Genomic DNA, 25630 nt, shown 5'->3' on the forward strand with positions numbered 1-25630 from the left:
CAGGCGGACTCTCAACCACTGTGCCACCAGGGAAGCCCGATGTTGAGTCTTTGATCTTGAATTGACACATACAGCCTCACTTTGCTCCTTCTAAAAGAAAGCTAAATTCCTGCCAGCCAATGTTTGGTCAGGATCCTATTTACAAAAAAAATAATTTTTCCATTAAGAGTCAAGATGAGGACTGCCATGGGCCGGCATCTCCGATGACAGCGTCCACTCACACGAGGGGTTCTGTGCTTTAAAAGTCACAGGATATGGGCTTCCCTGGTGGCGCAGTGGTTGAGAGTCCGCCTGCCGATGCAGGGGACGCGGGTTCGTGCCCCGGTTCGGGAAGATCCCACATGCGGCTGGGCCCGTGAGCCATGGCCACTGAGCCTGCACGTCCGGAGCCTGTGCTCCACAACGGGAGAGGCCACAGCAGTGAGAGGCCCGCGAACTGAAAAAAAAAAAAAAAAAAGTCACAGGATACGATATTCCACTCAAGACATTTAATTTCCTAGTACTCCTTCTAAACATGGAAATGAAATCAACTCACTCTTTTTGAAGTTGCACTGGATGAGGTGCGTTCCAAATACAGTTACAGATCCAAAAATGTAGAATCTTTTATGATTATAGTCTATCGCAAGTTTAACAGGTCTCAGAAGCACATGGCAAAGGGACAGATTTTTATGTAATGGAGAGAAATAGGAAGATGAGGTGGACCCTGGGGGACGCGTGGCTCACGGTTCCCCCCAGGGTATCCGAGAGGGCATATTCCAGTGACGTCCAAAGCACAGGGAGATGTCTGTGGTGGGCCTGATGTGAAGGATAAAATAAACCCACTTAGCATGGAGCTGCTTTTAATGGCTTCCCTATGGTATACTGTTGATACTTCACTCTTGGATTCAAGCATATTTAAAAAAAAAAAAACCTTTGTTTTCAAAGAACTACTAAAAAGACAAAAGTAGGTGGATGTGGGAACCCACACTGCTTCTCACGATGATTCTGCCAGATGATGATTCATGTCCAATATGTGGAAATAGGAGACATCTGGAAAAAATCTTGGCATTGCAAGACACCAGAAAAAGCAATGGAGACGGCAAAGAGTGTGCATTAACCCATATACCCAGTGCACGGGAAGAGGAATATATCATCAGAGCCCGCGGTGAATGCCAAGACCCCAAAACGATTAAAGTAGACACTTGGGGTATTGGAATCCATTACATGGCAGAAATAAAATGACACTTCTCAGAGGTTCCCTTTTAAAAATACCTCAAAAAGGGAGAGTTAGCTGGGGGAAGAGAGGAGTTTGGACAATTCCTGTAATTATATGGATATCAGGAAAAGCATTTAACAACAAAAAGAGGTATTTGAAACATAAGGAGAGTGAATAAAGGGAGAGTTGGTTCCCCTAATGATTCTGGAAATGGATGATTAAATCACAACGTTGACTAGAAATTGGATGATATTTCCAGACAGACCTCCCAAGTGAGTACCTCTCATTTTTCCTCCACCAAAAGCATCCAAAAGCTACAAACAAGCTTCCTAACAATGGTGCTATAATTCTAAAAACATCCTGACATCTCTCTAATATTAGGTGCTGGGAGAACTTCTGTCTCGGTGGAACCAGTCCGCCTTTGTGAACTGAGAAGTTCTCAGCCGGGCAGCTCACCCCTATGTCTTTACACCTAAAATCTGTCCCCAACTGGACCATCAAGCAAACTCCATCGCCATATTTATCCCAACTTTAAAACTCACGCTAAAATGACATGTAACATAAATGACATTTTAAATGACCCAAGTGCTTTTTAGGTACCATACCTTTCACGTGACCCTTTTAGCAACACTGAGAAATTGTAGGTCAAAGATCATTTCCCCTTTTCTTAGGAGAATGTGGTCAGAATGACTTGATGGAACCCACTCAGCTTAGATGGTGGAACGCACGCTAGAACCTAGGCTCTCATTCTACAGAAGCTCCTTTCCTAAAGGCTGTTCCTGATTTGAGAAATAAAAGGGGTCTGTGATCAGAGGAGTTTGGAAAACCACATGGGAAAAGCCACCCTTGAAGGTTCTGAAGCTTCTGTTAAAGGTTCTGAGGTGTCCCAGGGCGGGACTTTAACCACAGCTCACGTCCCCCAAACGTATCTGTCCTTGAAACGCTGCTCCATATTCCATCCCAGAGGACGCATCCAAGAACGTCCTCAAGGTGGTCTGAGAACCACGTTTGGGGAAAGAATGAACTGGCCGCCATCGCCCTGTGGGAAATGCTCAAAACAGAACACTTACAAACATAAAGAACTCCAATCAGTCTCAAAATTAATACAAGTAGTTTCAAATACACTAAACAAATCTTAATTTTATTAAATAAACCTCCTAATATGTTACATACAGTAGTAGCACGTTTTTCTGCATTTTGACTTTGTGTATTTCACATCCTAGAAGTAAGAAAATGGAATTTCTTTTTTTTGCACACGGGCCTCTCACTGTTGTGGCCTCTCCTGTGCGGAGCACAGGCTCCGGATGCACAGGCTCAGCGGCCATGGCTCACGGGCCCAGTCGCTCCGCGGGACGTGGGATCCTCCCGGACCGGGGCACGAACCCGTGTCCCCTGCATCGGCAGGCGGACTCCCAACCACTGCGCCACCAGGGAAGCCCGGAATTTCTTTTTAAATCTACTAGATTTTGAAGTCCTTGCTAATACACACGTGGTGTGGAGCCTCCCACAGAGTTAGTGCTTAATAAATTATTGTTATTATTCATTCATTATTATTAGTCCAAATCAGTTAACTTATCCAAAGTTTCAAAGAGTTTACACAAAAATATTCATTTTCATTTACTTAAGAAAAAAATGAAATACCTAGGAAGAAACAGGACACCTTCAATATTTAGAACAATGGTTAAATTTAATTTATGGGAAAGAGATTTTCAATGTTCTAATGAAAAATAATAATCTCATTCTTCAGTGAACCTTGAGGTCGCGAATCGATTCTACACAGATACTAAGAATAATAAGAAATGCAAAGAGAATAACCAGTTGATATATAAAGTATAATATACAAAAGCACTCTTTCTTCTGTTTCCATGTGTAAATTAAAAGAAAAATCAATGAAATAAATATATGTATAAATTGAAGACTGTTGAATTCTCATAAAATGGCAATAAAATATAGTCCCTGTCTCAAAAAGGAATTTTACTTGAGATTCAATGACAGCTAAGAAAGTCTCCTCCATTTACGATCTTGGAGGAAGTAAGATCCTTTATATTAAAAGTCATGTTAGCTCCGAAGGCATTTTTGGTGAGCACTGCAATATAGGCCAAAACAGCCAGAACAGTCAGATTGGTGAGCAAATGCCTCAACCCCTAATCAAGCAGGGACTGCAGTGTCTCTGGCAAAGAGCAGCTAACAGAAAGCAATGTAAACTGGCACACAATCAGGAAGACTGGAAAATTCAACCTCTCCTCCTGTATTTACACATGATTAGACATACAGAATTCTTTGCACATACTTTTTTCTTATTTAGCATGGCCTTGAGGAAAAGATACTAAGGATACATGTTTTCTGTCTCTAAAAGTAACAACCGAGAAAGGCCCCGCCGATTGATTCATCCCTCGGCTACTCCAAGTGGGGAGGAAAGAGAGGACACATCTTCCCAGGTGTAGACAAGGCTGACGATCAAGGTGACGACCCTCGTCTTTGTGTCCAGAATGAGAAACAGGGCCAGATGCGCCTCCTGGGAAATCAAGGCGTCATGCCCAACTTGTAACAAAGATGACTCCCTTGTAACCAGAGTGACGAATTTCCTAGAGGGCAGAGAATACGCCAGGATTTCCTGAAGGAAGGGGCCGGGGAGGTCCCATCCTCACCACGTAGGTACAGTGGCATCTCTTGACAGGCCTAAGAGGCTCACTTCACTACGCCTTCCCCTCAAGGTTTTACTCTAAACTTTGTATGGAATAAACACCCCCTGAAGGTGGTGCAATGCTGGCTGTTTGGGCTGGGATCCCCCTAATCTGCCTCAGGCGGGGTGGGGCTCAGACTTGGGCAGATGACCTCTGACCCGCTCCACGTCACAGGCAAGGTGGCTCCCTGTGTTTATTTGTTTCATCTCGTGGCGCTCCTCCAGGACAGGACCTGGGAGGTCTGCCCACAGCCCCAAAGGAGTAGGTTCATTTCTTTGGGGTCCTCAGCAATCCGTTCCAGCACCACCCATTTAGAGAAAGGCTTCAGAAGGTCTGCTTTCCTTGGCAAGGTGGCCAGTGGAACAGCATACAGACCACAGATTCAGTTTTAGAGCAACGGGAGTTTGGTCAAGACTCCAGAATATTCTGAAGGACGAGTTCCTCTTGCTGGGCCCTCCCAGATCAGGATCTTCTTATCTTGAAGAATGGAAACTGATTCGTGCTCTGATTAGCACGTGGACCCTGTCGCCTGCCTCTTATTCCCTATAAGACACTAGGCTGGTTCAGGGGCTCTCAATCCAGACTGCTCCCCCCGTTTCCCCAAGCCCCAGGAGATATTTGGCCTTAACCTGGAGACATTTCAGTTGTCACAACTGGGGGAGGCAAGGAGCTACTGACATCTGGTGGGTGGAGGCCAGGGACGCTGCTAAACATCCTACAGTGCACAGGGCGCTCCCCAAGGCAAAAAACCATCCCACCCACAATGTCAGTAGTGCCAAAGCTGAGAAACCCTGGGCTAGTTGGTTTCTTCAACTGTAAAATGGGTAGAATCACAGTAAGCATAAAAAGATTCAGCACTGTGCCTGGCCCAAGGGACACAGTCAGTACACATCAGCCCCTTTCTCTTTCTCACTCTGACCCTCCAAAGCCAGGATGTTTCTGTTCTGGCCGAGATCTGCTGTGTCTAAGCAGAGGTTATCATTCAGTGTCAGATGCAGACAGACAGGTTTACATGGAGGTCTGACGTGGGATGTCTGTTGACTGTGTCAAATATACACAGGAGGTAAAGGGCTGGTGAAGCCACAGACCATCCACCCTAACAAGAGAGAAGCATGCACCAGTGCAGGGCATGCAGCAACATAAGCTTCTCCCCAGATTTCCAGGACTGGAAACGGAATCACTTCAGGTTGGACAGACACCTCCAACTCTTCCAAATCAGAGGGGCTACGTGTTTTAGACAAGAAGACAGAAATTCCATTTTCAAAGCTCTCTGCTTTGAATGCAGCCTGGGAGTGCACAATCTGATGAGCTGGGTATGTAGGGAGGGGCTGTGATTTACAGACAGTCTAATTAGTCAGTAAAAGGAGAATGTGTTTCTAACCCACGTTGCTGGCAAGGATCTGGGTATCAGCAGGTTAAAGCGTTCTGAGAAGCTATGAGTCACCTACGCTGTTCTCATCATTCCTTAGAAATACTACAATTCTGCTTCATTAAGATTCTCTGTGCTCCCAAGACTGTGGTTTGGGAAAGTCCCTTTCAAGAGTCACTCTGTTAGGAACCATCAACCCTTTGCCATGGTAGCATTTATCAACAGGCCACAGGGGCTATTTTCTCTGATCAGTGTAGTTAAATTCAGCATCTATCTTTTTGCAGCTGTGTGACAGATGACCCTATTCTATATCCAAGTGAGTCTGAAGAATTAGTGAACACATGACCTACTTCACCCAGGAGACTGTCCCTTTATTTATGGTCCTAGGCCACTGGGATCACTCCCTTCTCAGGACAACTGTAGCACTTGTTTTCTCTGCTGTTTCCCCTGCAATTTGATCATTTACTCTTAACTTGTTATTTATTTCATGTGTATATCTCTTACCTCGCTTACTTCAAGGAAACTTGAAGCATCCTTCTTTGGACACTGCAAGGGTCACAGAATAGAATGGTAGCTCTACATAAATGTAGGCTCCTGTGGTTGAAATATGTGAAAGACATCTTGAGCAAACTCAATTTTTGCCAAGTATAAATGGTTAATTTCCCAGCCTATGGCAGTAACTCCTGGGAATACGTTGCCTTTCCCACTACCTCAAATAATTGAGAAAATCGGGTTACTGAGCAAACTAAGAGCTTAACGTTTGGCTCTTTCTGAGGAGGCAAGCGTTCAAAACCCTAATCAGTTTAAGGAGATACCATTCCCACACTGCTGAGGCCTCTGGAAAGACACGACGTCACTGTGTACAAACCCAAATTAATTACCTAGAGAAAACATCTGAGGATCTGCGTGGCCAGCCAGGGAAGTGGGAAAACAAACAAATCAGCAAAGACTGAAATCCAGTGAAAGGCTCAATGAGTTTAACTGTTGAACTCAGAATAAGATCCCTAGCACTATACTGATAACTACGAGATTATAAAACAACCAATGATCTAATGCATTAATATCTGCTTATGATATCTGGAGAATGTAAGACATTCTGTCAATTAATCATATCTCCATGGAACGCAGGACTTCGCCAAAAGGGATTTGGCAATTTATACTGGAGATATTCCGATTTCCATTGGTGGATTCTAAGTAGCCAATATTTTAAAGTGATCCTCGAGGGGGCATTTCTCAGAAACAATGGTTTCCAAAGTTCTCAGGCAGTTGACACGCTGCCTCAGTTAGGTAATGTGAACTCTCTCTGAGTTATATGGCTTCTATCATCCTATTTTCAAAAGCACGTCAAAATTCATTTAACTTGTACACATTGGAGAACAGCAAAATAACTCCTATGCGAATCGAAAACAGGCATTAGTAACTCAAAAAGCAGGCCTGTGATTTGAACCACTCGATGTAAATTCTGTGATGCTCAAGCCTTTATTCATTTATTGCATTTACACCCTATTAGCACGTGCAGGACCCACTTTGAGAACAGTGGTGGCAGTTGAAGGAAGACCAATTTCTCTTGCTGACGTGCCAACCAAGAATACGTTTCTTTGTTATCTGACCTTGGGATGAGAGAAAGGGAACCAGACCTGAAGTCCCAGCTTAGTCAAGCTCTGGGTGTTTCCCATCGTTAAACTGATTATTTTAACATCACGTCCGAGACAATAAGTGGAAGTTTAAAATTTCCTCTTTCAGTGGGAGGAAGGCCCTCTTCCCGGCTCATGCTATGTGAACCACAGGACCTGAAAGATTTATGCTCAAGGCAAGAAAAGACAGAGCTCTGATTTCTGTTTAAAGGCTATAATACTAAATCATTTAGCTAGTCCCCTAAATTTTGAGAGGCCATCTGAATCCATTCAATAATTACAGCTTTGGGCTTCCCTGGTGGCGCAGTGGTTGAGAGTCCGCCTGCCGATGCAGGGGACACAGGTTCGTGCCCCGGTCCAGGAAGATCCCATATGCCGCGGAGCGGCTGGGCCCGTGAGCCATGGCCGCTGAGCCTGCGCGTCCGGAGCCTGTGCTCCGCAACGGGAGAGGCCACAGCAGTGAGAGGCCCGCGTACCACAAAAAAAAAAAAAAAAAAAATTACAGCCTTTTAAAACACAAACTCAGAATGGTTTAACCCAAAGCTTGCCAGTATTTTATTTTAAATAGTTTTTATTTAATAATAAGGTACGAAACCCAAAGTGGGCAATGGAGCAGACAGTTGAGGGAGCAAGGTCAAGCCAGGAAGGAACACGGAGGTCCTGTGACTTTCCCACCTTGACCTTCCCGTGCCAAAGTGGAAGGCAGGCCCTACAGTGTATGTTCCTGTGTCCCCGATAAGCACAGACCTAGCCTCTGCTGACACACTGGCCACAGCAAGGGCTTCCTCAATGCTCGGATTTGAAAAGAAACACTTAAAGACCCTTTCCTTGTTGGGTTGGGTGCCAGATGCCCCCTGTGAGTGAGAAGTGACCTCCCATCTCGAAAGATGCTTCGCCAGCTCTGAACTGACATGGGCCAGTTCCCTGTCAAGTCGAGAAGAAGTCAGCCAAAAATATTTGGAAAGCTACACCTGGATAAATCTACCTTGTTATATATAATGGGTAGATTTTTGGTTAAAATTCAAATGAATCAGGCTAGAAAACATAAGACCAGAATAGGAAGTCTGAAAAGCACCAGGGCCTGGGGAAGTGCCCCCAGGTCTGCAGCTGATGGAGGGGAGTGGAGATCAAGAAAGCGGGTGGAATGGACACATTCTCTTTACGAGCGAGAAACACCAACTCTGCCTGCCCCCCGATGCTTTAAGTTACAAGAAAAGCAGAGTAGTGTTGATATAGGTCTCCATTTCCTATTTGTTGAAAGTTCCACTTTTTGTAGTTTGAAGGATTTCTTTGTTAGTTCAGTGTGCTTATAATTCAAGTTAGACACACACACAGAAAAAGAATCTGTGGTATGAACAGACTTGCCTCTCCTCTCAAGGATGCAGCCTGGAACTAGCTAGAAAACCGTCCCAAGTAAGGGAAGGAACAGCACCTGAAGATGAACTATAGTTGGTAAAGTTGATGATGAAAGATATAAAAATGTTTCCACATACTTCATTTATTCAAAAACCTATCCAGGTAGTACCAGTGTCACCAAGTGTCAACATATTTTTTAAAGAATAATGTTGGTACTTCAGCAAATAGCTGAAAAGAAATGAAACAGTTTTCTGTAAAGTAGAATTTGCTGAATTTCAAAAGTGTGAGTCTGTGGCCCCATATGCCCTGGGCACAACAGAAGGGAGAGAAGAACTTGCACCCTGGCCCTGCTGAATGACACCTCCAGTCCCAGAAAGCAGGCAGAGGTCCACGGGGGCCCCTCCCTCCCTTCCAGATGGCCCCAGCTGCTGTGGGTCCCACTGACTGGCCCACTGGCCATGCTGTCTCATGGCCCCGCCCAGTTTCCATGGTGACCCCCAGACAGTTACAGGATGCTGCACTGTCCCCGGGTAAAGACTCTCTCTCAAAACAACTGCCTGCCTTCAAGATCCAACCTGCCTTCAAGAGAAAATGATCTTTATCCAGATCTGTGGTTCTTCAAGTAAGAGAGAGGCAGAGAACTTGCTTAGAAAAAACTATTATAATTTTGCATTTGGGAAACAATAAATAGCTACTGTTTCTGTAAATAAATCTAGACAAGTATGTTATGAACTTAAAATTGTTTGAAAATTCTAATTTGAAGAGAAGGCTCTAGAGTTCAATATAAATGTTTTCTTTTTTCAGAAAAAGGCTGAGTTTAGTTCTCATGCACTAATTCCAAAGAAGGCTATTGACTCAACAGATTTTCTGCCAATATACTTGTTCCTTCTACGGTCAAAAAAGGAAAAAAACCAAATCACTGTCTTAACATTAATTGCCACCAATAATTACAATCTTTGGGGAAGAGAAGTTAAGATTCCTCAAAAATACTGTTAAGTTTGGTTTTGCTTCATTTGTATTGCTCTGGGGAAATTATTGAAACGGTAATCAGGATTTAACATGACTTGCTGATTATTCGGTTGTTTTAATGTCATTTCTAATGACTTCCACAGTGATGGCAATTCAAGAGAAATTGCTGTCATCGGAGCTCGGGCTACTCACCTTTTGTCCCTTTACGCCATGGCAGTCGCATTTCCCGCAGCCAGAGCCAGCACACACACCCTGGAAATAAGAGAAAACACCTTTAAACAGAAGAACACCTGCAAATTGAGGTCCATAGCTGAACTGAAATGATTTTGGCATCTTCACCTATTTATGGGTTAGCCCTACCCTTTTCGTATGAGCACGACTCTCTGGAATTGTTCTAATAGGCTCTCCGTACTTGTTCAACGGTCCATCTCTTTTGCCCTAACAGACAAAACAGCAATCCGGGAGTGGAACACATCAGAGCATCACTCAGTCCAAAAAGTGAAGGCTGTCACACTTTTAGAAATGGACTCTCCATTTCCCATAAAACAACAGGAACCCACTCCTATCTTCAAGGCTACGAAAGTATCACACTTCTGATTCAGGAGTTTCAAACCTGAGACCACGGGAGATTGGAGTGGCGGGGGAGGAGTCCATGCTTCGTCCCTCACATACCCAGAGACACAGATACATGCAAAAAAAAAAAATGTGTAGAAAGGACAAAAAAGAAGAAGCCCAAGCCTTAAAGAACTGATTTTTAATTCAATTAAAGCTGGAATGTTCAATCAAAGAACATTCCACAACAAAATCCTCCTTGTAGTTCATTTCTAACATTTAAATTAATGTTAAAACACAAGATAAAGAATCCAAGTATGTAATCGGAGCTGGAAAAGAAGGAAACAGCATGTTCAAATGCCCACCAGGTGCAACAAACGATCAGCCACCATCTTATTTAACGAGGTACGTGTTACCATCCCCATTTTACAGACGTGAAAACTGAGTTAGGGGGTTTTAAATAACACGCCAGGACAAGGTTGAGACAAACTCAACTTCAACTCCCATCATGGAAATCTGCCAGTGCATTAAAAGACAAACATATGATGGTGCTCAATACATTTGCAATTTCCTTAGAAGAATCCAAATTCTAAACCAAAATAGACATAGATATTGTGGATAGAATGGAAGAGGGTGTGATAGGAATATTGATAATTCAGCTATTGAGGTTTATTAGTGGCTTGATATTAAGTGTGAGATAAAATGTATGTCTAAGTGATGCTTCCAGCAATACAGTTTCTGGAAAATAAAACCATACCATTAATAATATTGTGATTGTGTGAAGTCTGTTTTTTTAACAACATACTCAAGTCTTAGTTCCCCTGCCTTGGAAATCTTCTGCATAAAACAGCTACATCTGGAGATATTTATTTTATAAAATGAAATCCGAACAAGTGCCTCCAAGACAGTAAGCTGTTCTTAATTTTACATTTTGGAAACGGAGACAATTGACAACAGTCCAAACCGACCCCAGAGATTACAGATCTATTTCTTTCCCTGACTCATCTTTCAGGCAATTCTCAGCATGCACGCTCATAAGCTCCTAACATTGTAGATCAATCCATGTGCACAGTTTTGCTTCAGAATCTGGGTTTGGGTGACCACTCAGAGTTGTCTAAAGAGATGAGGCTAAAATCTCAAACCTGTGCTCCAGAAATTCATCCAAAATGCACAAATATAAAAGGACCAAGGGACTCTGGGGATGAGCCTTCCTCAACCATCCCCAGGAGAGGGCTATCTGCTCCTAACCCGGTACGCATGAAATGTGGATTATATGCCGCTGTTGTGACCCTTATCACATGTTTCTTTTGCATGTATGTGTCCTTTGCATGTATGTGTCCCCGGACCCCAGGAGCCCCTGGAGGGCAGCCCAGAGCCTCTCACCCAGCCTGATACAGCCTGTATTTCACCTGCGACCACGTCGGTTGTAAAACCCACAGCAGGAAATAAAGAACATCACTGACTGAACCATGACACACCCCCTCAACTGTTCGAGCTACCCCAATTCCTCGTTGTTCAAACATTAATAGACGGGCATCGGAGACAGCCCAGTGACACTGGTACGTCGACTCACAACGTATAACTACATCACAGCACCGCAGGACAATACTCCAAACAGGAACTCGGCAGTGAGGGTGGGACTGTTCCAGATCCCCAGACCAGCCAGGGAGAAGGGGAGGCTCTGGAGGATGCCTGGGCCCCCGGAGCCGCCCGATGCTGCGAGGTTAGCCCCCAGGCCAGGGGAGCCCAACAGGTGCGGCAGCCCCGAGGCACCTGGGCTCCGGGTGGCCTCTTCCTTGCAACTGTCCCATCTCCACCACTTGCCTGCTTCTGAGCCGGGTCCAGAAACCCAGCTCTGCTCTTTAAATTCTGCTGTTTATCCACAAGGATACCAGAAGGAAAACTCAATCAGGCTAAGACCCACTGACTTAGGAAATGTCCACCCATCACCCAGGCTTAGCTGGGGGAACCCAACAACAGCCCAGGGTGGTGACGGACTTTCTAAGTAAAGTTCAACAACGGCATCTTCAAAACTTCAGATTAGGTGGGAATCTAATGACTGAAGCTGAAAATGGCTGTTGGTGATTCTGAGGTTTCCTCTTCTGAAATGCTGATAAAATCTTAGAAGTTCATCTTTATAAAAGGTTATAAAAATGAATTTCCTGGAACTGTTCCCTGAAGCTATAGGTAAATGCCTTAATTCAGGGGCCCCCAACCGCCAGGCTGAGGACGGGTACCTGGTCCCCGGCCTGTTAGGAACCGGGCCGCACAGCAGGCGGTGAGCAAAGCTTCATCTGCCGCCCCCCATCGCCCCCCACCGCTCCCGTGACCACCTGAGCCATCCCCCCTCCCCTCCCCCAAACCCAGCTGTGGAAAAATTGTCTTCCACAAAACCGGTCCCTAGTGCCAAAAAGGGTGGGGACCGCTGCCTAAATTGCAGGGGACCCCGGAAAAGAGGTCACAGGGCCCCAATGGTGGATGTTGAGGTCAAATTGTTTCTTGAGCTTTTGCTATAGAAACACACCCAGCGTGTGTAGGTAACAATCCAGCAGTTTTCCCTTGGACAACACTTCAGGTCATGACAAGTATTGGGGGAAATGGGAGATGAGAAAAAGGACTACAGTCTTATTATAGGCCCCATTAAAGGACCCTCCCCCCACTCCTACCAGCTTACATCAAGCAAATAAATAAATTCTTAATCCCAGACAAAAGACACTCATGCCTCCTTATCTGCTTTATTCACATAGGAAATTTTATTACCCCTTCTGGCCCTAGAAGACAATTCCAAAGAACTGATCATTCTAAGAAGATCTAAATGATGGTCAAGTTTTCAGAACAAAAGGCATTTTTAGACCATGATTTTTGTTTTACATTCTGGGTGGCCTAGCATTTTATGTAAATGGCTCTGTTTAAAAAAAAACCTAATTTTTAGAATAACAAACAAACATCATGAGAGGCACATTTACTTTGCTAAATGAAATCTACTTTGAAATATCAGTCTTCTGGCCCTTTACAACTGCTGTTATAGAATGCCCCAGGCTGGATATCACGCTGGCATGTAGAGTCATTTTAGCTGTGACTCAGGGGTGCACGGATAAAAAGGACAACGATGACGTACCAAGTGTCCTTTTCAATCTGGTGTAATGTCTGATTTTGAAATAGCTCATTAAATAAAAGCTTTCAGTAATGCAAGTCTCAACCCTCCGTTATGAATTACTATTTGGAAGGGCGAATAAACTATATGAGTTACTCAGAGTCATGATTTCGCAGGTGACCTAACATGCTAAAGGCCATGTCACAAATTTCATGATTTCCTGAGGAATTACATTCCACGTCCAGACCTCTCAGCAAAATGAAAAGAGAGAAGGCACCCCCCCTGGCCCCAGTGGTTCCCTCCTGGCTGCATATCTGAGGGGGCGGACAAGTCTGAAGTCTGGAAGATATTGGGTTCCAGTCAGCTAGCTCCCATCCCATCTGTTTCAGATTCTAGAACAGGAAGAACTTGTACATTCTGTGAAGTACTCACACTCCACTCTTGCCTCCTGCCTTTCCCCTCCTCGAGTGCAAGGTCAAGTAAACTAGCTCAAAGTCCCCAGAGGCATGCTTGTGCTTTCTTCCCGGGAGACACACACTTAACCTACAGTCACGACTGACGAAGTTGGTCATGAAGACAGTTTCCACTTGGAAATGGGGGATGTGGCTAAAGATCCCAAAGGTCAAAAAGTTGTGGGTCTTGGTCCATCTTATAGAAGTAGACCATCCCTGGTCCACAGTGACACGGGTCACTCAGACCGGTGAGGGTAAGAGAACCCTAGAAATTTCTCAGGGGGAAAAGCATCACCATTTATACCCCTAAAACCATAGAAAAGCTTAATGAAAACCAAGTCACACTTGACAGCCAATAATCTACCACAAGAGCGTAACAAGTTCACTCCAAATGGAAGCAGACCTGAATTAATAGTATTTGAAACAGAAAAAAATACATCAGTTCTCAATGATATCTGTAGGACACACACAACTTCAATAGCAGAGGTCAACTTTAAAAGCCCACAAAGAGTACAACTGGAAAGGAATGCAAAATGTACAACGAAGTCATCCCTACATCGAATACCTTTTACATTCTGTACGAGTATTTTTATACTTTTCACGATAGGATAAAACAATGAATGTTATTCACATTTTCTTTCATGCCCCAATTAAAAATTTCCAGAGAGTCAAACCATCAGAAGTAATGCTATAAAGTAGGCTAAGTTCCAAAAATTCCCGAAGATTTACGATACACAGTACGAGCGCCGAAGAAGGAAGGGGAGAGACGAGGGTCAACGCCTTTCATTTGAAATAAACTCGATTTCCGGTCTTTCTCTGACCTACAGACTGACAGAAAGCTCTTCTCAACTTTACAGTGAGCTCTAGGTGGGGAGGCTCGCTAATGCGTTTAGAGAGAGACTTTTTTAGTTAACCAAGGAAGCCAACTGCACGTTACTCTGTGTATGTGTGTGTGTGTGTGAGAGAGAGAGAGAGACAGAGACAGAGAGAGAGAGAGAGGAAGAATGCCCACTCATGCTAATTTGTTAACTGTGACATACCTTCCGCAGGGAAGCATATTTGAAATGAGTTAAACACAGTCAAGTCCTCAATTGTCTGATTTTTTTCCTGCTTCTGAAGGGAGATAGACCTTTACCATCCCCACTGTAACAATTTTTATGTGTTTCACATCCTGCCAAATAGGGACAAGTGGAGCTCGGCCAAGTCTAAACAGCTTATCTTTCAAATTCCTTTTCACATTCTCTGCGCTGTGCAAAATGTCAAAATAGTTTTGTGGTGATAGGACGGTCCCCGTTTTCTTCCTGGTCGTAGCCCTCCTTCGGGGAACCTTGTGAATAATTATCTACCCCACTAAAGAAATATGTAGAGACACAGGAACGTATTTTAGGTCTACTAGGGCAGAAATTGGAAGCATGCAGAAACCAAAAGTGGAGCTTCCAGACTCCCCAGGGTCGGGGGTCAAGTGGCACAACCCTTCTGGAACACGGTGAGGCCGCGTCTCCTAGGCTGAGCATCACACACCGTCTGGTCCCCCTCTTGGCACCTGTCCCACAGGTATGCGGGCAGATGTCCATCAAAAGTCATGTCATACATTGTCGTTACTGAAACCACTTCTCAACATTTGCCCTTATCACATCCCACTGAAGTGTGGTCTTCTCATTTCTATTATTTTTAATTCTGTATCATTACTCCCAAGATGGTAGTGTGGTGAATAAAAGATGACCTCCTCCCCCTCAAAAAAGGCTCAATGAGCTCACACTCTTTTTGGAAACTAAAACATCATAAAGAAATAGAGAGTATATATGGGAGATTTTAATATGTAGGTCCTAATTCCCATCCTGTTTGTGATTTTTAACTAGGGTATGCTATTTTTGGTAATTCTTGTTTTAAATGTTAATTTACTGCCATGAGGTTCTGCAAAATGGCTGTCTATGCCTCCGTGGACCCCCTGCCCAGAGAGATTAGTTTGGGATTAGCAGATGCAAACTATTTTGTATAGGATGGATAAACAACAAGGTCCTACTGTATAGCACAGGGAACTCTATTCAAAATCTAGCAATAACTTATAATGGAAAAGAATATGTATGTATATGTATAACTGAAGCACTCTGCTGTACAGAAGAAATTAACACAACATTATAAATCAACTATTCTTCAATAAAATAACTTTTCTAAAAAATTATGAAAAAAAAAAGAAACTTCAACAGGAGAGCACACACCCCATCCCATTAAGATCAAGAACAAATGAAACTATCAACGGTGAAAGTCAGGAGAGTGTTGGCCTCCGGTGGGGTTGCCTAAGAGGTTTCTAGGTGCTGGGAACATTCTCTGCTTGATCAGGGTGAATGGTAACATGTGGAAAAATTCATTGAGCTGTGAATTTACAATGTTTGCACTTTGCTGTGCTTTAATAAAATTTTCCTTGAAGGCATGCTCAAGAATGTTTATTGCAACACTCTACGAAGTAGCCCGACCTAGAAACAGCAGAATAAAAACACAGTGGTCTGGATTCACGGAATGAAACCCCTACCCACGGAGGAAGGTCGGCTATGACACAGATGGGTCTCATAGACTTAGTACCGAGCAACCTGGAACCAGGCACAAAAGAACAAGCCAGGAGATTCCAATTATATAAAGTTCAAAACTAAACAAAATGCAGTTGCAGAGTGGTTACCCTAGGGGGCTACTGGTGACTAGAAGGGGACTCAAGGGGCTTCTAGGTTTCCGGAAATGTCCTGGCTCGTGACCTGGCTTCTGATCCACGCACATAAGAGACACTGTGCCTTTATGATTTCACACATTTCTTCAATAAAATCTACCCCTCCCCCAAAAAGTGTGCCTAGGATTTAAAAATTAATAACAAGGTAAGATAACTAACAAGAACCTACTGTATAGCATGGGGAACTCTACTCAGTACTCTGTAATGACCTACATGGGAAAAGAATCTAAAAAAGAATGGATACATGTTTATGTATAACTGACTCAGTTTGCTGTACACCTGAAACTAACACAACACTGTAAATCAACGATACTCCAATTTAAAACAAGAAACAAAAAAACCCAAAACACGATGATGCAAAATTACATATAATACACATAAAAAATTAAATGAAATATTAACCAGTGTGAACGACTTCCACTAAAGTAAAAGACAAGAAAACCCCATCATTATAGCTACTATTATGTCATGTTTTCTAAAGTTTCTAACCAACAAAACTGTTCATGAAAACAAAAAAAATTAATAACAAGAGAGAGAGCAAATTATAGCCAAATGTTGCAGTATAATAATAATTTCTTAAAAACCTACATTTGTACAGCATTTTTGAACTTCCAAAAATAAGCTTGGAATCGTGGAGTGAAGGGTGAGTGATCTCCAAGGAGCTCACAATCCACGTGCTTTCACCTGCATTTGCTTGATCGTTATTCTATCATCATCGGGGTTTTTTTTGATAAATGTAAATAGATGTGATTCCAAAGATGTGAAAATAATTTTTCATCCTTAATCCAATAGAAAAGAATTTAGTTAAGTAAAATAACATTTCTGTTCCAGTCAATCTTGGAAAACATGGAAACAGAATATCCCCACTACTTTTTAGACTCACAAAACATTTCTGCTCGAATGTGAAAACAACTACAAGTGTTGATATATTCTTGGCAAAAAAAAAAAAAAAAAGAGCATGAAACATTTGAGAAACAAACTGATCTTGGAATACGCAGCATCTCTCGTCGTCTGACTAAGAACTGACTCTGCAGAGTCTGGTGGGCTCTCAGCAAACAACACAAGGATATGAGGATGTTTGCTTGACCATTGCCATGTGATGGCAGCTCTGTTCTCCTGTTTCCCCATCGTACAATTTTGGTGACTCATTTTCATTTCTTTTCTTCCATTTCTCCTACTTGGCGGGGGTGGATGTGGAATGTCCTTGCCTGGGAGTGGGGTAAACTAGAGGGAGTGATGGTGCAGCCCAGCACTTCTCCTCCAGGTCACTGGTGGTCCTGCTGCAAACAGATGTGACTATAATTAGCTGCCACATGACAGCGGCTCAGATGACTGTGTGTGAAACAAGTTGGTGGGCTGAGGACGTCCACTGGGACCCACGGGTAGAAACGCTGCCTGGAGACGGGAACTGGGCGGGGGGCCCTGGGGGTTGCTGACTCACTGGCCTGAAGGACAAACGCGGAGGAGTCTATTTCGGCAAGTTTCTAGCCCAGGGGTCACCCTCCTGAGCCAGAATGTTCTGCCAGAGCCACCGACTGCCCTGTCCAAGGCACGCGTGTGGCCCCAGAGGATCCCGGCCCTTCATGAGACTCACATATCCCACCTTCAGAGGGGAAACCTCCCAGCAGGAAGTTTCTGAGTCTTAGCTACTCTCTCCAGGTTCCCTGAACGATTTTCCAACCTCCTCATCCTCCACCTGAAACGGCCGTCACCTCCCTATCCTCCACCTGCAATGGCCACCACCTCCCCATCCTCCACCTGAAACAGCCATCACCTCCCCATCCTCCACCTGCAACGGCCGTCACCTCCCCATCCTCCACCTGCAACGGCCACCACCTCCCCACCCTCCACCTGCAACGGCCATCACCTCCCCATCCTCCCACGTCATACAGCCACCACCTGCCCATCCTCCCATCCAACTCCCCACGTTCCACCTGGACTCGCCTCGTCCATCCGAGACTCTTCCTCGAGAGCCACAAACTTGTAGTTTCCAGCCACCCTTTGAAGAACAGCACATTTTACCCAGTCTGGCATGAAAAAAACAAAGCTGGACTGTTTCCTCCAACTGGAAACACGGCAACTCCTCTATCGTGTTGAAGTACGTGGAGGTGTCCCTGCTATCCCTGCTTTTCATCTTTCCTCACTCCCCACCCCAGTCTGGCTCTTTCACTCCGAATCCAGCCTCTCAGCCTGGCCTGGTGCAGCCACTGCCACTCGGTCACCCACCTTCACTGAATTCCACTTCAAGGTCTGGCCCACAGTGGGGGTGGGAGACTCGGCAGGAAGGAAGCAGCCCAGGCGGCCTGTGTCCTGCATTCATTCACACCGAGTCTCGGCATTCCCTGGTACTCATCTTTCACCTGACCCATTATAAGAGCTCAGCATCTATTTCACACCTGGTATAGGGCAGGTATCCCCCTGCCCCACGATGCTAAGAATGCAGAGCTGGGTATCCCAGCGAGAGGGACTAGAAAGTGAGAAACTACAGCATGAGGCGCCTCACAAGACAGTGAGCAGAGTCCCACAGACACACAGGGGAGAAGCCCTATGCCCCATCCGAGGGACTCCGGGATCCCAGGGTAGGTCCCGCTGGAGTGAGAGGGGAGGGTGCTGGCCTGGCCAGAGAGGGCGGACATGGGGAGGGGCTTTGCTACAGGGTGCTGGGCGGGTGGGGGGGGGCACAGAGGGACATGCCAGTAGGCAGGACAGAGCCAAAGGGCATCTTAGAAAGGGAAGTGGCAGGGGAGCTGTGCCCTCCTAGGAAGAGGGCGGGCCGGCGGCAGCTACTGGCAGGTAGGCACGGGTACGAGGTGGCAAAGGGTAAGACGCCAGTTCCTGCAGCAGACGGGGAGTCGGATTTTGAGGCTTCATAACAGCACATGCAATCTGCCAAGTTTAGCACTCAATTTAAAAGCACGTTTTTAAGCAGAAGTACAGGGTGCTTTCTGCACATCCATCAGTCTCACTAAATGCACTTGGAGCAGGAAACATGCATCACAGCGCTTCGGTTAGAACTGCTTTCAAGGGTTGGAGGAGGAAGAGAGAGGAGAGCAGGAAGGAGGGGGTGAGAGGAAGGGCAGGAAGGCGGGGAAGGCAGGGGGCGGAGTGTGAAGGGAGAGACCAGGCACTGCAGCCCGCCAGGTGCCCGAGGCCTCGTCCCGCCTGGATGTGGGTGGCACTTATCAGAGTCGCCCCCTCTGACCACCTTCACTGGGGTCTCCCACTCTCACCCCTTATGTGAATCCTACGTTCACACTGTTTCTTCTAACATCCCCCGGCACTCTTAGCAACATCACGTCGACATAGGATCTTAGAAATAGATGCCGCACATCTACAGGAAAGTAGATTTGAGTAAGAGGTTAGAAATGGCCCCCCGGCCTTGAAGAATAGCTAAAGCGCTTCTGACTCCACTCCAGGACCTTTTCTGCATTATAGCTTCAGAAAATTCCTCATCAGGTCTAAAATTTTAATCAAAAGAACACTTAGTGAGCTTCTGATGCTTTTCCTTCTGGGACCCAGGAAATACACTGCAGATATACTACATACACTACATTAAGTAAGAAACTCCAAGCAGCCTAGTCTAACAGGGCACCAGGTCCATTTACTGGACAGCTATCGGCTGGGGGGATTTATGCAGAGTGGTTTTCCCTTCCATAGGACTGTCTTTAACAAGATGCCTTGCAGGCTCCACTTGCTCTAGGAAAGCACCGGGGAGCCAGCACGCAGGCACGAAGATGGCTTTACACTGGATATGCAAATGTGGAGTCAGTCTTCTGTGTATCCCACGGTGTTCCACCTCGCGATCCTTTAAGGACCCTATGGTCTGTGAACACACTTAAAATGGAAACATGAAAAGCCTAAGTGACTAGGGAAAGATGACAAGTATAACTGACATAAACTCAAAAACAGAGTTTAACTAAACCAGGGGTAATGGGATTGCCAACTTTTTCTTTTCCTGAAACCATTAACTATTATAAATCACTGCTGATTTCTCCCCAGATCAGAGACATCACCAACCCCCTCCTCTCTGGGTCTGGAAGGTGATCCAAGCTGTATGACACCCCCTCCACCACCATGTTCTCTCCGTTTCCATCTTAACAGGCTACATTCCTCTTCTAAAAAGCGAGCAGGAAATGCTGCTTTTCTGTGGAACTGCAGAATGTGGGATGGCCCAGTTGAACAGGCTACAACCTCACTCACCCCGTAAGGATTCAATGAGCACTTCCTCTGTGTGGGTACCGTCCCCATACTTGGCAGGCAGAGAGGGGGAGGTGCCCTCGTGGAGCTGGCCATCTACCAGGAGAGCCCTGTGCCCTGCAGCAAGAACCCTAATGCAGGGAGGTGACCAAGCAAACCCCATGAGCCAGCTCTCCAGGGAGGAAAAGTTTGTGGGTGCCCAGAGGAGCCCAAGACTGGAGACTCAAGTGAGGATGTTGGAGAAAATCTCGCTGGAGAGGCTGGGAGAACGCAGGCCATGTGGACCTTGAAGGGAAGTCCAGTGCTTTCTCTCCAATAGGCCATTGGGAGCACTGAAAACTTCTGAATGAGGGAAAATTCCTTCCTCTGCATTTTAGTAACATTCTTCTACGCGTGAACGAGACTGAGGTGAGGAGGGCCTGTGGGGTCAGGAGACCTACCAGGGAGTCTGACAGGAGGGAGGGGGGCTGAACCCAGGCAGCAGCCGGAAGGGAAGGAGAGGAAGGATCCAAGGGATGGAGAAGGCAGACCAGTGAAGGCTCAGTGTTAAGTGCAGGGGACGGAGGGGTTTCCAACAGGCTTGTGGACAAACCGTGCTGCCTGCCATTTCAGGAAACAAAGGATGCTGAGGCCACAAAGCCAGCAGCCACTGTAGCCTCCCCAATCCAACCCCACACCAGTGCACCCTGAGGGGATACAGGATGGAGAAAAACAGGATACTGGCCCCAGAGAGCTAAGGGGCATATCAAAGGAGTGATTTCAGTAAGCCCAGACTGTTGCATCTTCCCGTACATAGCAAAGCACTAAAATCATTAACAGGAGATGTCTGTAATCTCATGTAACATGTCTGTCTGCAGTTTTTAGGATCAGCTGTTATCTCCTGATGTTCAACTCCATGGTTTTTTCCTTTTTCTTTCAGCAAAAACTCCTCTGTATCCAGGCTCCTCCCTGACCTCTTGGGAAGAGTCCCTCAGGTCTCTGAGAGGCTGTCTCCCAGGCTATAGTCCTCGGTAAGGTCCCTGAACAAAACATAATTCTCCACTTTTATGCTGTGCATTTTTTTCAGTGGACAGGTGTGATCGGAAGGACAGTGATTCCACCAGTAATAATGGGAAATGGAGGGAAGAAAAGAATGTCACACGTTTGATTTTACGATAGGAAAAGACAACGGAGTTTCATTTTCTTGGTTGGTAATTCTACAGATCTCAGGTAAAGATCTTTAGCCTATTTGTCAAACTGCATATCTCATGATCTTCTTTAGTTAGCAAACCTTATTTAACTCATGATTATATTCATTGATGCAAGAGATAATGTAAATCCTTACGCAAGACGTAGCACAGATCCAGCAGGAAGCCCCCAACTTCATTTCAGCCAATCATCCCAACCATCGCACCCCGGGACATCCAAGCAGAGCTGCTGGCATGAAAGTAAGCTAGCCTGATGTGCACATACCGTTCTAGGTGACGTGAGACGTGGGAAACGAGGCCTGTTTTCCTTCCTTCAAGTACATTCTAGTCCAGACGAGGAAAATGCATGTAAAACTAAATGACTTGGGAAGATAATTGTTACTGCGGCTCTGAACACACAAACTGCCTCAGAAGGAAAACTGCGTTTGGATGGGATGCTACACCGAGGGAAAAGGATAAGAGAGGAAGAAGAGAAGGGACAGGGGAAAAGGAGGCCACCTTGTTGGGGACCCGCTGGACACTGCCTGTGCTTTCTGGTGGCGTGGCAGGTCAACAGCAGCCTGAACCTGGGTGAGATGCCCAAGCCTGGGATGCCCAACATGGGCAATCCAGAAGGAGGAAGCACAGTGAACCAAATACAGAGATGGGGAAGTGCAGAGGGAGGTGAGGAGAACTGAAGAAGCTACGGAGGCTTGGACCCCAGGAGCGCTGGCTGGGGCAGTAGACCACACAGACCCTGGCCACATGGTGGAAGGTCTGCAGGCCACTCTAAGGCAACCAGACATCGTGCTCCATGACAGGGAAGCCATAAAGTATTTCCAGGAATGAGGACAGAAAAATGGATATTCTTTCTTGTAGGACAGAGACTAACCACACTATGCATCAAACGAATGTACATAATATCAGTTAATTCACGCTACTTCCATTTCACAGAGACTATAAGACACCCTGTTATGACATCAATCACAGCTGTTCCGCTTTCTTGTCAGATATGGGACATGATGAGGAAAAGTGTGCATGTTTAGACTAATCCCCGGCAACCAGGATGAAGCCAAAATGTAATATTCAGAACTGCACTCAGCCTCAAATACCAGACTCATCGAAAAGCCACTTTTCAAAAATACATACAAGGATTTAGACTCTTTATAAACGACAGATTTTAAAGTGCTGCATTGCAGCTCTGCAAACCCAGAGGACTCACACTTAGAAGCATCACCCCCAAAGGATAACATGACTTGATGTGTTAGCTTTAAAATCAGGTCTGAAAACTCAAACAAAATGTGAACAGAAATTCCACGGAATAAACTCTGTGGAATAAAGAACACGTGACAGTATGGTGAGCCCTCTTGCCTCTGACAAAAGGTCAGAGATCCACGCAGAAGACTCTTTGTGACAGACTCCCAGGTCACGTGCACATCGGAGCAGGGGCTCAACTACAAACTTCAAGTTCATTGGGATTTTATGGAAGATAACAGACATGGTGGACCAAAAACGCTGCTTTTCAAGAACTAAGTGGCACTTTCAAAGGACCCACCTAAAAACACAAGTGCAACACTTATGGTTAAAAGAAGGAAAATGGGGTAAACCACAGAAGGAAGTGGTGGTTTTCTCAATGACACACTCTGGTATTTACACTGCGGCCACAGAGATGCCAAGAGACATCTCTGAGGCTGCCTTGAGGCTCTGGGGCCAGCTGCCCATTGTTAGTGTCTGCAGAGGTACCATTCCCAAACCACACGTCCCCACGCCACCCCTGAGCAGAAAGCCATCCTTAAGTTTACCAGCTCGCATTGAAACCAAATGTCAGTCTGTTGACAAATAGCTGTCAAACTGTGTGAGAATCCAGAAAACCTTATCTTTTCCAAGAGTGTTTAAGAAAAATATTTAGTAGCTTTAAGCCATGCATAATTTATTATGAATATAAATATGAAATAAATAAAATATGAAAAATATCACTCACTCCATTTCCTTGTGCCTTCAATTTGAATGATACATAAATAGTCCTAGTTTCTTCATTTTTTCACTGGTACTTCATTAAATATTTATTCCCCCATTTGCTATCATGGAGAGTTTTAGGAGATGTGTGAGCATTAAAAGATGGTTTCTAATGGCAAAGCACTTGTATAAGCGCGTTAACATCTAGAAATATCTAGAAAACCTTTTGCTACCAGTTACAGTGAAGTTTAAATCAAACAAGGAGAATTGGACAGTGAACACGAATCAAAACAAGTATTTTCTGGTGAGGTTTATCCCGTTGGAAACCAAAACCACACCTGTGCTTTTAATAACTATATTTTCACATGTTGATGAAAGTCTTTATGTGCTATAAGGGAGCTAATTCTCTTTCTTTGAAAAACTTTAGTGTCCTTGCTATAAACTGCCAATTCTAGAGTTCAAGTTTCTATGTTAATTTCTAAGTGAAGGTTCATTTATAGAACAGCCCATTATTATTTCTGCATTTGAGGAAACCTGGCATTATTCAAAGGGGAAAACTAAGGAGAACAAAAAGAGACGACATAGTGCGCATAGGATACAGGGAAGATGTCCTGAACGCAGTGAGCTGGGCCGGCTCTGGAAAGAAACTAAATGTGAATGAGCCAAAAGCCAATAAAACTATTGAAAAGGAGAACCTGGCCAAACAATACATGAAACATGGAATCCTTAAGGGATTAATATCATGATGATGGAATCAGCCAATTCAGGACAACTTGCAATTCAGTCATTTTTACCCTATAACCAGTATAACTGACAGTTTAGGACATCAGTGTGGGTTTTTCTGTGTTAAGATGTGTGATTTGACAGGGGAGCAAAATGACCTCCACCTCCAGTTGATTTTATGACTTGCAGATACAATGCCAGGCGATAACTCAATTCTTTTTCTTTACTTATTTCTTGTTGCCAGATTCCAGCACTAACCCCTGTGTCTGTCCAGTCACTGCTCTCTTGAATTAGCAAAGGGACTTTGAGTTGTAAATTAACCTCATGTTAAGAATCAATAACACCCCAGTTAAGATATGAATCACAAGGTCTCCAAGCTAATCATACAGTTTTCAGTGTGTTGTTTCTAATATAAACTTTGTGGTTGCTGATCTTATTTTCACACACACACACAAATAGAGCCATTATATGTCTCTGTGTCTGTGTGCATAGACATGAAAATATTCCTTTATGATGATTCAATTATTTAAAATTCTTATTCACTTTTTAAAAAATTAATTCACAATGTACTTCTACAGAACCCTCAACTTGGAAATACACTTCTTCTGAAATCAGTCAAACCCCATTGTTTTGGCCATTAAAAGAAACTGAGATATTGTTTGGATTAGGCTACTCAGAGAATAAATATAAAGGTTTTCCCCTACTTAATTACAAATGATTGATGGCCTATGATGTGTTAGGTCCTGTGACACAGCAACTAAAAGGAAGAAGGAGGTCTTAGCTCACAGAAAAGCCTTTACAGGTGGACAGTAACAGAGGCACATCCCTTGCCATATATGGGAACATAAACTAAAGGGGTGTGATTGGAATGTACAAGATGTAGTGCATCTAAAGCTAAAACAATTCAATCCATAAACATCTGGATGAAATGTACTTTGAAGAGGAGAGCACTACAACTTAAAACTTCCTTTTGCCATCTTGCATCACATATCTTGAAACAGACCGAAAACAATGGGCTACGTTCTTCAAAGGCGAATTGTATTCAGTCTGCATAACTACTCATCCACACCATGAATTCGCCACTGAGCACATGAAACACAAGACTGGATGTTTTAATAAGAGTGCATACAGCTTAACACTTTTTCACTAGTATCCAAAAATACCCAAACTCCACAGAGTAATTTCGACAGTGATATATACTTTGAATCTTTTTACCTCAGTCTGTTTATTCCAGCCATGTGCCTTTCCTCTATTAAAAATACAGTCTGGAATTACCAGTTGATGGGAATGATAAATTAATAAATAAGTTAATAAATACTACTAGTTTTCCAGTCACAGATTTCAATTTTAGATCAACTAGAGCTTTTGGTTATCTTACCATACAAAGAAAACTAGTACACTGTGGTTACCAAGCTACATATTTTTTAAATTCTTAAATCATTAAGTATCTTGGAGAAAGTAAAGATTACGTTATGTTCAATATGGTTTGAGTGGTAGATGCATTTAATTGCATTTCATTGCATTAAAAATGGAAAGGGACTTCCCTGGTGGCACAGTGGTTAAG

General features: G+C 44.4%; 1 protein-coding gene across 2 annotated transcripts in view; it reads right to left on the minus strand.

Annotated features, from left to right (window-relative positions):
* COL4A1 (collagen type IV alpha 1 chain) overlaps window positions 1-25630 on the minus strand; it is a 160317-nt gene that overhangs the window by 87708 nt on the left and 46979 nt on the right. For both annotated transcript variants that reach the window (XM_082602475.1, XM_082602474.1), the window contains exon 2: window positions 9400-9459. In XM_082602475.1, the coding sequence (XP_082458601.1) occupies window positions 9400-9459 (60 nt within the window). The remainder of the gene's footprint in view (window positions 1-9399; window positions 9460-25630) is intronic.

The sequence above is a fragment of the Mesoplodon mirus genome (assembly GCF_964341445.2).
Source record: "Mesoplodon mirus genome assembly, chromosome: 17".
In the NCBI taxonomy this organism is placed as follows: Eukaryota; Metazoa; Chordata; class Mammalia; order Artiodactyla; family Ziphiidae; genus Mesoplodon; species Mesoplodon mirus.